The sequence below is a fragment of the Acartia tonsa genome, chromosome 6 (genome assembly GCF_053477335.1).
Source record: "Acartia tonsa isolate MP-2025a chromosome 6, ASM5347733v1, whole genome shotgun sequence".
In the NCBI taxonomy this organism is placed as follows: domain Eukaryota; kingdom Metazoa; phylum Arthropoda; class Copepoda; order Calanoida; family Acartiidae; genus Acartia; species Acartia tonsa.
Window position 1 is genome coordinate 154,551 of NC_137265.1, and position 14,189 is coordinate 168,739.

At 37.5% G+C, this 14,189-nt stretch overlaps 1 protein-coding gene across 1 annotated transcript; it reads right to left on the reverse strand.

The window, feature by feature from the left end:
* Positions 1–4,029: 4,029 nt before the first annotated feature.
* On the reverse strand, positions 4,030–7,259 carry LOC145323473 (uncharacterized). Its single transcript, XM_080165875.1, has 3 exons — positions 6,994–7,259; positions 6,044–6,684; positions 4,030–4,086 (listed from the first exon to the last, which is right to left on the reverse strand). Exons 2-3 carry the CDS (start codon positions 6,446–6,448, stop codon positions 4,030–4,032), a joined length of 462 nt encoding a protein of 153 aa, XP_080022001.1. The 5' UTR covers positions 6,449–6,684; positions 6,994–7,259.
* Between the last annotated feature and the right edge of the window lie 6,930 nt (positions 7,260–14,189).

A 14,189-nucleotide genomic window follows, 5' to 3' on the forward strand; every position in this document is an offset into this window, starting at 1 on the left:
ACTAACCAATCTTTAAATATTAATAATGCCATGTTCCAGCTATCCTGACGGACGTTATGTCTTTCCATCACAATTTTTTGATACTGCATAATTTCCGACAGGATTTCTGGCGCAGGGCTCCATCAACTGAAAATAAACATAATTAGTGATGTTTAAATCAAATCAAAAATTAAAAGAATCATGAATAATTCAAGAAACTTTAGAATCATCAATCAAAGCAATCAAAATAAAATTATCTTATGCTTTAGTTTTGCCGTTCTGTAGTATGTCTGGCCGAGGTAACAGAGCTAAGATACACTATAGAGCGGTCTTATTAAGCTTAAATCTTCGAACTCAAAGAATCTACTTAATTCAAGACGAAAAAAATCTGCATTTTTCTTTAGGTACATCGGTTAAAAGGTAAATAGAAATAATTTTAATATATATGTAATATTAAATTATCTATGTGATTATAATAAATCTTAAAGAAATATTTGTATGATGTAAAAAATCTCATTGTGTTACTTTTTATCATATCGAATTTCAATTAAACGAGAATAAAAATGTTCGTATTTGCGTAGGTACCTAGGAAAATTTCCGCGAAAAAAATCCCTGGTCCCGGAAAGACTTAAATCATTGAAAAAACTTGCGTAAACGTATAAATAACTTAAGTTTGCATTTCAAATGAAAAAATCTTGCGTCGATTTGAAAGTTTAAACGAAATTGCGTCAAAATTTGCGTTTTTTGTCTTTCGAAAAAAAAATATCTGATAAATCTACCGTAAAAATAAAATTCAAAGTTAAACAAGAACGATACTTATACTAAACTTTGGGTAGATTGATCTTGAGCAGACGTCTTGCGGAAGTCTCGTTACTCGTGGCGGCTGCGTCATCTGATAATTTGAACTTGCAAACCACGGTCCTCCCACCTGGGCGCACTTCTTCCACACGCCCCAATCTGAACTTCTTCATCAAATTTGTGCTATCGTCGATCAGCACCACGTCTCCCGGCTCGAGCAGCACCTTGTTGCTGCGCCACTTGATGGACTTGAGTAGCTCAGGCATGAGCTGCTCCTTGTACACCTGATGGAACTGACGGGTCAACTCCTCCAAGTTCTCCAGCCTCCTGGTGATGGGCTCTTTACAACCTGTCTCAAAGGTGCAGATTGCATCGTTGGTCCTGCCGCCTAACAGATCAGCAGGTGAAATTATTCTCCAGCAATTGACGTCATCTCCTTGGGTGGCATAGGTCAATGGCTTAGAATTCAAGACTCTTGCAGTCTCAGCACACAACACCAATAAATCATTGAAGGTTACAGTAGCACCAGCCAACTTTTTGTTCAACACACGCTTGACCAGCCCAACCTGCCTCTCCACAGTACCTACGAACGAGTGTGCTGCGGTGGGCACCAGATGCCATTCAAAATGCATTCGGGTATCCTTCAAAAGTTCATCCATAATTCGTTTGGCACCAGCCATATTGGTGCCTCTGTCTGTGGTAACCCTTCTAGGCATATTGTAAAACACCTGAAGTTTTCTCAAGCCGACCAGCACGGCTTCAGTTGAATAATCAGTCAACACATCAACAAACACAGCCTGTGTAAATCTACAGGCCACAATCAACAACCAAACTTTGTACTTGGTCTTGGAACTCCTGGTGCCAACGCCAGGCTTCGTAACTTCGATCGGCCCCGCAAGGTCCATATGCACCTCCTTGAAGGGCACAGAGGGCTCGACACGATCTGGCAGAATATTAGCAATTGCGGGACTCGAACGCTTGGCATATTCAATGGAACATGCAGCACAACTCTTGACCACTTTCATAGCCTCCATGCGGCTGTTGTGATCCATGCATACCTGCGGCTTTGCGCCAACGTCTTACGATGGCCTCCATGCCCCAATTCATCGTGGGACTGTTGAAGGATGAGCCGCGCCAGCCTGTTGTGGCGGCTGAGCAAGACAACACCTGGGCTGTCCTTCATAATCTTCCTGGGGCCTCCAGCAGCGGCCTCAAGAGCCTCATCTCCTCTCCCGGACATTTTCAATATTGTAAATGTCCTAAGAGGATAACATCCATCATGACCCACAATGGGCCAACAAACCTGGACCTTGTGATGATACGGTTGAAGGGAGTCGAATTTCCCCTCGGCGTCCATGGTCATCTCCTTCTCTTGGTTGAAGGAAGTCAAAAACAGGTCACAAACAGAATCCATGTATGTATTTGTGAAAGTATAGTTCTCATAATGCTTAGAACTATCATTGTTGCTAACACCATCCTCAATTGTTGCAACGCCACGTTTCTTGACAAGCAGCGTTTTAAAGCAGTTGGCAGCCTTAAGAACTGCGGCCACAGTCCTCCTTGCTTGCCTGTAGGTCCTTCTTGCCAGAGACCTCCAAAAATCATTGTCCACTACCTGTGTGAACATTACCTTGAGCTTCGCCATCTTGGGATTTAGCTCGCTCTCGGGAATGGATGCATTTACCTCACCCGCCGTCTTAACGGGCCACTGGTCCTGTTCCAGGCGCAACCAGCTTGGACCTTCCTGGTATGTAGAACCAGGTTGTACATCCTCAATCGTACACAAACCACGCGTTGCCAGATCGGCAATGTTGTGCTGGGTTGGAACCCATCTCCAATCTTCAGGGCTCGTCAACTGTTGTATCTCGGAAACACGATGACTGTTAAAAACATTTAACATAACACTGTCACTGGATAGCTGAGCTAGGGCGCAGCTGCTATCACTAAAAAACACTTTGCCAGAAATGTTGAAAGGTAGGGCTCTGGCAACAGTATCCACAAGCCTTGCCAAAATTAGACAACTAAGCATTTCTAACCTTGGAATAGACTCAATCTTCACTGGTGCGACACGTGACTTGGCGCAACACAGAACTACATCATATCCTCCAGGAACTGGCCATCTCAGGTAGGTGATGGCTGCATAGGCCTGGTTAGATGCATCGCAGAAACCAACAAGCATTGGAAGCCCCAACGGCTTATCAGGAACCATCGAACGTCTGAACGACACGTTTCCAAGTGCCGAACGGTCCTGGAGGCTGGACACAAGCTCCGACCTCAACTCTCCAGGTATAACATCATCCCAGTTGCATCCATGTATGCAAACTGAGCGCAGACAAAGCTTGGATTTAAGCAGCAATGGCGCTGCTAGACCCATTGGGTCATAAAGTTGTTGCACAATTCTCCAAACTTCACGTTTAGTTATCAACTCAGGTAGACTTCTCCAGAGGTCCTCCAGATCCAGATCCTCCAGTAACTTTCTACCCTTAATCTTCTCGCCGTGGTTGGCTCTGACAGGTAGGAACAACTTATCCTGTTTAGGGTCCCATACAAGGCCCAGAACTTTTACACTGTCAACATCATCTCCAGAATAAACAACAGATTTAAACTTGAAATTGCCAGGTGCAATCATATCTTCCAGCTCTTGGACCAGCTGGACAGCTTCAGGTTTGCTGTTATGACCGCTCAAACAGTCATCCACGTAAGTACAAGTCTCCAATTTGACCGATGGAGGATCTTGATACAAAATAAATTCAGAACTGAGTGGTTGCTGAACATCTCTCCACACATCCTGCTGGGCTACAACGTCACAACCTCTAATCTTCTCAGATCCATAAACATCTTGAACATCCTGCTGGGAACGTCCACCAAAAATACGACCAGTGAGTCTGAGGGCGGTCACGGCCATATCTCCAGCCAAGGCCTCACCAAAGTTGATGGTTTTGGTAAGGTAGACCTCTGGCTCTCCATCAACTGTATCAGCGAAAAAAACACGTTTCAGCTGAGAATCTTCATAGGTAGCTAATAATGAATTGTAGAACTTCTGAATATCAGCCACGAATGCACACTTATAACTTCTGAACCGGATAAGATTGTGCATCAGAGTATATAATGGAACTGGGCCGTCCATCATAATACTATTGAGGCTTAGCCCCTTGCAGCAGAGGCTAGAATTGGCGCATATCCTCAACGGCGTGGAAATAGACTCTTTATATGCGCAGACTAGGCTCGAATAATACACGGGCTTAGTATAAGCTAGGTCTTCTGGCGAAGCTTTCTGATACACTCCACGAGACACAGCTTCTTGAAACACTTGGCAGAAGGTGCTGTATTCACCTTTCTTAATCATTCTCTGCCGGTCACGCAAGCAGATCTTATAGGCCTGCTCTGAATTGTCAAATAACACACTTGGCGGCTGCTTGTAGGGATATGAGGCCGTCCAAATATGGTTTTCAAGATCTAATGTCAGACCTTCTTCAATCAGCTGCCGCTTACGCACGTCCAAGGCGGACTGCCCGGCGGCTATGGCGGCGCAATGACGGCAGTTCTTACAACCGCTGCACATTGATGGCGGCTGTATTCCCAGACTCTCAGTACTCAGGAACTCCATCTTGCTGACCTCCAACTTCACAGCTTTACAGGCGACAGGATTAGCAACAGTCCTGCCATCTGCAGACACAACTAAATAGCCTGTACCAAATAAACTTCTGTACAGTCTAGAGTCACCAACCATTTTATCTGCACACGGGAACATAGCTGGTGTTAAATGGCCGATTAAAACATCAATCTTGCCGTCGACCATAGAAAAATTATCAGGCTTCATGTTGAAAATGTCGGCGGCGGCTGTAGGATCAATAGAACGCAACCCTTCTTCAGTACCAATGCTGGGCACTACCGCCGCCTCCAGAATATGTGAATTCCGGTTGCGGTCAACCAAACAAATCTTGACTGTAGGACATGCTTGGCTCTTTCCATCTGCCAGAGAAATAGTAGCTGTGCGACCAGTTGATGGCAACTCTAACTTCTTGGCAATACTTCTAGAAATCAACGTCAAATTTGCTCCACTGTCCCACATGGCATTGACGGTGACTTGACGTTTGTCAGCCGCCAACGCCGGGACCTGCTGCAACATCAGCATAAAATTGTTCTTGCTAAACAATTGTGATTCATACACTGCCGCAACTTGTCCACTAGCAACAGATTCATGTAATAATGAATTATGAGGCTGGTTGCAACTGTCAATGGTACAGCTGCCAAGCTTATCGGCTCTGGGACAATCGGCCACCCGATGCCCTTTTTGTAAGCAGAGCAAACAGGCGCCTATCTTCTTGATGAAGACTTTGCGTTCAGGAACAGACATATCCCTAAACTTGGAGCACTTAAACAACAGGTGATCAGAGTTACAACCTTCCGACGGGCAAGGCTGTTTCTTCTTGGTCTTAGCTGGAGACCCAGGTTTACCAACGGCTGTAGCTGCGGCCGCAGGATTACCTTTCTTCTTGGAGGGGGTGTCTACATCAATTGAACACCTCATCAAAATGGCGCCACGCTGTTCCTCTATAATCTTCAACAGCTTAGGAATATTTGGGGTATCCATCGAGCCCAACGCCAGGTTGAGCTTGTCCTGGAAATCACGTGGCAACTTCTTGGATAACATTTCCAAAAGAATAATGGTCAACCACTGGCTTGTGGTGACTTCCTCATCATCATCATCTTTAGTCAGCTGCTCGAGCTGGCTAACTGCACCACCAAACTCTGCTAAGACTGTCACAATCTGGTTGGAGTCCGACGGTTTAGGCTTCTTCTCCCATTGGTTGAAAAGGCAGAGCATCTGACGTGTTTTGGACTTAAAACGTGCGTCGAGGTAAGCCCATTGAGATTCATGTGATTGAATCTGAATTAACTGAAGTCTCAACTCTTTATTTTTGCAGACCTTTTCACTGCTCAACAATAACTGTAAATATGACGGGTCCTGTCCTACGGTAAGCTTTTTAAAATTGTCCTTGAAACTTACGTAGGCTGACTCTGAGCCGTCAAAGCTTGGAAGAAGGCGTTCGTCGACACGATTCATATATCCTGGCGTGAATATAGAACCGGTGACGAACTGTGGTGTGCCAAACGGCGACACAAATGGCGATGCTATCGAAGCACCCGCCGTCGTTGTAGGCGGCTTCACAGGTTCAAGCTTAACCTCGGCCAGCCGTTTCATCAAAGCAGACAAAGTGTTTATAATTGGTTCTGGTAAGGGAAAGTATGACCCTTTAATAACCTTCACAATCTTTAAGCAACGATCATATAGTTCAGCCTTATGGTCAGGCAAATTATCACCAACTAAATCAACAACACTTTGAATGTCACTAAGCTCCTCCATAGCATCTAGAGCATCTTTCAGAGCGTTATAATCTTTTTGCACAGTAATTATATTAGAATAAATGTCACTAAACTCCTCAAGCTCTTGGATTCTCACACCAAGCTTGCTAAAACCGACCATAATGCTATCGAATGTCTCGAACTTGTCATGGACAAGGATTGACTCCTTAGTGAAATGTCTAACATCAAGCTCTGAAGATTCACTGACCAACTTCATCACTTTATTTAGTTCACTGGTTAGGGCCTCGACGGCTGGGCGCAGCCGTAGTCCCAGTTGAGCGCCTTTATTCTTTTTAGGACCCATGATTGTCACAATAATTAACTGTACTGATTACGATTATAATAGTGTGTGGTAAGGTATCACAACCAACACATTCACAAAACTTCACAGATATTTTCTTAGCCGCATCTGTTCTGTCTCGTTTTCATTGTTTCGGAACGCATTCCTTGCCGTTCACGAATTCTTAATCTCCAAGCCCTCCGAATGACCAACATGTGAATGTTTACAAATGTGTATTTATTACCATGAAAACGGTGAATCTAAAACAAAAATATAAAAATTAATTACATAGTATTAATGGTTTATTATTTTTGTAGATCGAGGTTGCGTGATTTCAATTTAATTAAAAATATAAAATTTCTAAAAAACTTTAAATTGGCACGAAACATATTAAATAGCATCAGAAATTGATAATTTTAGATTCAAATGATCAATAAAATTAAGGAAAATATTCGTATGTCAAAAGTTAGCAGTTAAATGGTCTATTTGTTAAAAAATTAATGTTTTAAATTTCTTCGTGAAAATATACCATACTACACTTATTATTAAGAATTAAGATAAATTCTTACCACATTATGATGTCAAACTAAGCAGGAAGGCTTATTTGAGATCTTCCACGGATTAGAGCGCATGTATATCCATCCAATACATTATTTTTATTCACGTAGCTCTTCACATGGGAATCATCAAGGAAAAAATGTGCGCCTCTTTGTTTGTTTACAAGCGAAGCGCGGAGATAGTTAGGAATGCCGCGTAACACACTCATTCTCTGGTGTAAGGAAAAGGGAATTAATGGGTTCGAACTTGCCAGGGAATACAAGAAAAATCATTCCAACACAATAAAAGAAGTAATACTTGTGATATTTACCAATGAATATAGAATATACGTGGATATTATGACAGTGGGAAAATTGTCGTTAATTTTAGCTTTCTAACATGGTACTCATTTATTGGTCAGTTTATTCATTTAGTATGAGGGAATTGAATGGGGTAAAGGGGGAGGAATGGGAAAATCGTTCTTTAGCCCTTTGAAAGTTTTATTCTTTATATTAGAAAACATGAAAATTTTGTTAAATATCCAAGTATCAATTATCTATGCAGGGGCGTTTAAGCTTTTTATTTTTGGGGGGATAAAATTTTTTACCCCCCCCCCCCCCAAAAAAAAAAAAAAAAATTTAACCCTGGGGGTAAAATTTGCTTAATAAGGAAAATCTTTTATATATTTAGTAGTAAAAATGCACCCAAAGCGCGCCAAATTTTTTTTTATTAGTATTAACCTCCCCAAAATTGTTTGGGGGGTGGGGGGTAAATACCCCCTCCTAAATGGTTGGGGGTGCCTACGGCACCACCAAGGTAGGGGTAAATTTTAAATGTGGGGGGGGGGGTAAAATGAAAAATATTTTGGGGTTGCCTACGGCACCCCGAAATTCGTTTGGAAGGGTAATCACCCCTTTACCCCCCCCCCCTTGGACGTACTTGTATCTATGTATAATAATATCATTACTAGTGTGGTCGTTTTGCTTTAAATCAAAGTAATAAGCGTTGACATACTTAATTAATAGGAGTCATTCTTACTACTTTTGTCGTATATTGGAACCCAGTAAAAGTGTCGGACTGATTATGACGTAAAAAAAAATAATTAGCCAATGAGAGGCCACTATAAATTTTACTATTGGTCAATAATGGCCTCTCATTAGCTAATTTTTATTTTTACGTCATAATCAGTCCGACACTGTTACTGGGTTCCGTATATTGATATAGAAATAGCCTAATTTAAAGGGAAATATCTCAATAAATATATTTTTGTGGCATTGATTGGAAACTTTCTTGGTAAAATAGGAAATTGCAGTGAATGTTTATTGGCAATGCTTGTAAAAAAAATATTAGGTAAAAGAAACAATAAAAGAAAACAAGAATTATAGTAACATAAAACAGAAACAGAATAATAAAATATGGAAATAAATCTCCAAATATTTATAATATTAGATTTAATTTTATATATTCTTTTTTTATTTTAGGCCTCATAGTCGTTCTAGGAATCAACACACCAAAACGATTAATTAAAGAGTAGCTCTGCCACAAAGGAAATAGACACAAAAAAAGTGTCTGTAAAAAAATTCATTATTTATTAACATTAATAAAAGATGTGTAGGTTTTTGTGTAACCATCTTTAAAACTCAGGGATCTTAAGGGATAAGACAATTAATGATTCCCAATAAAATAGATTTAATCATTGGTTGACAAGTTTGGAACCAACCAATTTTTTAAGGTACCCAAAGTTTTTTAGTCAACTAATAAGATAACGTTGTTACATAACTTTGGGTACCTGTGTAATTTACATTCCAATGTCCCCTCCCTCCCTGATAAAACTAATGTAAAAAGCCTCTTTAGATAGGGAAACATGGTAATAAAAACACTTTTGGAGCACAGCCGCTCTGTAATATCTATAATACAAAGTAGCTTGATGTCTGTCCGTCCGTCCGTCCGTCCGTCCGTCTGTCCGTCCGTCTGAAGCTTAAGATCTCGGTAACCACTGAACCGATTGGATTCTACTCTTCAGGGTATATACCTATCGGTCATGTGGTGGTTTTAAGCTATTTTCTTTGGGGGTGGGACACCCCCAACCCCCCCAAAATGAAAATTTACCCCCCCCCCCAAAAAAAATATATAATTTTCTTGAGAACACATTAGACTATGAGCAGCACCAGTAGTAATTTTCATGAGAACACATTAGACTATTTTTTTTACGAATTTTGCGAATTCGTTATTTAAACGAGAAAATGTATTCCTGCTGGTTAGGTGCGAAAATTTGCGATCCGTTCTGCTGGGTAAGTAATAGAAGATGTAATTATACCTCTTGGGGCAAAGCCCCTAGAGGCTAGGGGCGAAGCCGCTAGTATATCATAAAGATATGACCATCAATAATTCAGCTGTTAATGTCAGAAAAGCCCTTAAGGAGAGTTGAACTTCCAAGTGCACGGAACCCCCCCCCCCTTATTTTTTTAAAAAGTAAAATAAAATAAGGGTTTGGTTTTCCTTATGCCTAAACTTCGAGGTCCACCCAGTACCAAATCTTTATAAAAAAGTAACAGGATTTCTGCCTGTCTACCTGTTTTACCAAAAAATCTAATTCTCATAGGATCTGGGATGGTTTATAACTATTTTATCGGAGGGTACCAAACCCTCCAAAAAAAAGTTAAATCCCCCCCCCCAAAAAAAAAAGTTTACTGTTTTTTTTAAATCTTAAATAAAAATTGGGTTATTAAATTCAACTCTACCCTCCTCCAGTGCCCCTAGAGGCCTCTAGGCAATACAAAAGACAATCGCTAAAAAGTACATTATTTTTTAATTCCCTACTGATAAAATTATTTCCAGAAAAGCTATTTTCAAAAACAACCCTTTATTTTCAACATTCTGAAAAATTAGTGTCAAAATAATTTTTCTTCGGATGAAAAATCACTCTCTAAGACTAAAAGTGTTTCCATATTACTTTGTTGAAGATTAATTAATTAACTAGGCGTAGTGGGGTTGGGAAGGGGGAAAGAAAAGCCAGAAATAGAGAGAAAAAAGTCAAGGATCTAAAGGGATAAGACAATGACAGATTGATGTACATCCATGATGATTACCCCTTCTGTAGATTAAAATTAGTGGTTGCAACATTTAAACACTCAAATTAATAAAACAACCAATCAAAATTTAGTAAAAGTCCCCAAAGTTGTTAATCAAACGCATACGAAAACGATATTATAAAACTTTGGGGACTAGTGTAATAAAATGTCCCCGACCTCCCTGGAGAAAAGCAGATCTATACAAGAGAATGAAACATAAAAAGTTACAATATCCCAGAAATGTTATTTCAGAACAAAAATATCCCATTTTAATAACCATACTAGATTTTTTTTTTAGTTGTAAAAGAAAAATTTAGAAACAAATTTTTTGGGGAGTAATTTGTTTCTAGGGGCGATTTCTTTTGGGGGGTAATAAACCTTCCTAGAACCTTTGAGAAGCAGCCCTGTAAAGGAGAACCATATCAGTTCAGCGGTTAGCAAGATCTTTCGGTAAAGACATACAGACAGTTAGAGATCCTTTCACTTTATTATAAGGATATTGTTTTTTTTATTAAAACCATAGTTTTACTTGAATCATGGTTAATTGAAACATCTTATATGAGTAACATTACTAACAACCAGCTCTTTTATGTTATAGCCTTCATCTGTGAGTTCTAATACGGCATGCCAGGAGTTAAAATTTCTCAGTCCCAATAATATACACAAACCTTATAAAATTAAGTTTTAAAGGCTATTGATCCATCTCAACCCAAGGCTACTTTATCAAACTAACATTTTTGTACAGGCCAAATATATAGTTCAAAAACTAAAATTTTCATTCTCAATCGTCCTTTAAACTTTTTTGACATTTTAAGCATATTCAAATATTAACATACCTCAATTACGTGGGTGGTTCAAAGAATGGTACAGATTTATATGTGAGAAATTTATGAAAAACTTTAACAAAAAGTTTATAAAAAGCTAAATTTATTTCTGGAAATTAGGCCAAGATTTAGTGGAATTTATCAATTAAAAACTAAAATTATATTTCCCCTATAAAAAATTTAAACTTTTAATGTAACTTATGAATATAATAACATTGATATGACATTAGAAGATAAATTTTGTTGGGGTGATCTTCACATTTTAAAGGTTGGTACATTATAGCGGTTACGCTCCAATAGGCCACTATTGAATTCGATAACCTAATTTTTTATTTTAGATTTTAAAAGAAATTTTTAAAAAATTTTGGGGATTTTTTTTCAATTTTAGTTTTTAAAAAAATTATTTGGGATAATGTTTCTTTAGAGGCGATTTCTCTTGGGAGCGTTGTGAGACCCTCCTCTAAAATAATTATACACCTTCCAAGGACCTATGAGAAGCTACCCTGTGAGGGTGAATCATTATAGTGAAAATTAATAGCATGCATGTATATCAAAAAGTATAGAGATAAAAAGTAAAATTATCATAAGTGACTTTAGTAAATAACAACAAATGGGACAGATAAACACCATCAAAGATAAATACAATAGCTGCGCTTTTAGTATTGTTTGAAGAAACTTTTAATTTACACAAAATTCTATAATCAAAAAAATTAACTAAGAATATTTAACAATTAAATTTTGTTCAGAGTTGTCCGTTAAGAAAATCGTACGTTCAGATAAATATTAATGTAGAAAAGCTTTGTTTAAAAACAAGGATGACAACATCCATAAAAGCGAAGCACTGAAACGGTAGGACAAACGGACATTAACACTTGTAAAGTGTCATAACTGAATAATCAGAATATAAATTTATAAGAGACGAAGCAAAATTATAAGTAATTTTGTTGAAAAACTGCTTGATACAGCATAATGTTTATGGGCATACTTACATTTTTAGTACTTGATTATAGAGTTGCTTCGCTTATAACATTATACTTTGCTGTCCCAGGAATCAATCTAACAAAAATCAGATCAATCGGATAATTAGATCACATAGAAATTTCTTGTTAAATAAGTAAAAAAAATAAACATGTTTAAAATGGACGTACGGACATTCTGGTAATGATTATAGAGTTGCTACACTTTCTAAATCGTACATAACTACTAAAGAATTCACCATGCAAAATTTAAAATCGATAGGACAATTCTAACATGCCTAAATTAAAGAAAAAAGCTATCCGTGTGTGACGGTTGTACGGACCGACCCTAATTATATAAAAGCTTCGCTTTTAAAAAGAAACCTTCATAATACCTTATAGGCATACACAATATAAAAGTTTAAGAAATTTGATCTTTTCTAAAGCTACTGCTTAGGAAAAAGAATTATAACTTTTCATTGAGTTATAGTTTTGAAGTGGGGCTTTTCTAAAATTATAAATTGTTCGCAAATTGATGGTTGCACGAAGGAGCCTTCTTATAAATTATCAGAGGATCTATTTTAAACCTAAAATTTTAAGGGTTTTCTAAAACAAAATCTTATCTGTTATGATAATTCTTTTGTTGTTTAGGTGAAATGTTGTTTTCATCGCATTTCAATAAAAAGTAGGTAATTAATATTGAATATCTCTTTTTCAAGTTCAGTACCTATGCTTTGTTCTTATTTATTTTATTATTCTTGTTTTTTTGTATATGTATAGAGGAAAGACATATTTTATATTTTTTCATGTAAAAAGTTTTGTCTCAAAAGTTGTGAAGGAATTTGTATTTGTATAAAGAAGTGAGGATAGTAGACTTACTCCAGTGGATACAGTGTAAAGGATCCATATATAATTGGATATATAATTGGAAATTTTTTTCCAAATTAGGTTGCTATTCCCCCTGTCATTGATTGGTCATTTTTTCATCCAGAAGGAGGGAAAGTGATGTGGAAAAGGGAGAGGAAGGTGTGGATCGTTATTTTAGCCCGCTGCGTGTTTCACTTTATTACAGAACAATTGAAAATCTGGTGAAAGGTCCAAGTAACAAGAAATCCATTTCAGTAGTGTAAATATAAGATTTACTTATTTACAGATGCATTTTAGCATTGAATAGAACAAGTTTAGATATTTTTTAGGGTTTTTAGGAAAAGAAATTAATTTTTTTACCTTATTATAAGACTATAATATAATCTAAAGTTAATTTTACACATATTAAAAGGCATGGTTTATAAAAAGATGAAAGTTTTGATTAAGGAAGTGTATTTGACAAACCTACTGTCAGAAAACGGAATAAAAATCCTTATGTGGAAACTAGAAAAAACATATTCCCAAAAATCAAGTAAAAGTTACTTTTCTTTTTCTGCATGAGGTATTTTCGGAGTTGCCTAATTTTCAAAACCCTAAATTGAAATAGTTTGATATTTAAATTATATATAATGCTATTTTCTTTAAAAATAATTGTAAGATATAATGACAATATATCAAAGATATATAAAATAAACCTTATTTTGAAACGAGAAAATTGAAATAACTGCTTTATTAGACAATAGTCAATTTATTGTCTCCACTATACATACAATGTACATATGATTTCACATGACAGAAAACTTTTTTGGCTAGTCAGTGAAGCTTCTCATTAAAATTAACTTTCCTCTAAAATTTCCTGTACTAATTTTTATATTTCACTTCCCCATCAAAAACCTTTTACATTTCCAAATTTAGGGAGTGGGGGGTGGGGAGGGTAAAGTAATACAGGTAAGTAAATAACGCAACAATAATTAACTAAAGTTTCATCCAGTGGCGTGCACATGATTTTGGCGCGAAGAGCACCCAAAAAATGTTGACCCCCACATTAAACTAAAATCGAGGGGGGTGTGAGTTTTAGGGGATGTATAACCGACAGCAAGAGGGGTGTTATTTTATCATCATTGGGTTGTAGGTGTGGAGATTAAGATATATAAGTTTTCCGGAATTTTAATGTTAGGGGGAGATTTGAAATCTGCATCAAATTTTAAGGATTTTTTATAAAATTCGTTTTTTCTATAATTCTTTATCTAAAAGCGGAAATGCATTTTAAGTTAATTAATTTTGACCAATAGGATAGGTGGATTTTAAACTACCTGCGCTCTAATTGGTTGAATGATGTACGCCATCCAATCAGAGCGCAGATTTATTAAATCCACTAATCACAGATGCCAAAATTAATTAACTTAAATTGCATTTCCGCTTTTAGATAAAGAATTATAGAAAAAACGAATTTTATAAAAAAAATCCTCAAAATTTGATGCAGATTTCAAATCTCCCCCTAACTTTAAAA

What these genes read in the sequence shown, in the direction of transcription:
- LOC145323473 (XM_080165875.1), bottom strand. Translation starts at nt 6,448, where the DNA reads ATGGGTCCTAAAAAGAATAAAGGCGCTCAACTGGGACTACGGCTGCGC. An exon ending in GTTGCTTAAAGATTGTGAAG is followed by an intron (nt 4,087 to 6,043) that starts GTTATTAAAGGG and finishes CCTTCTGCCAAG; the next exon opens with TGTTTCAAGAAGCTGTGTCT.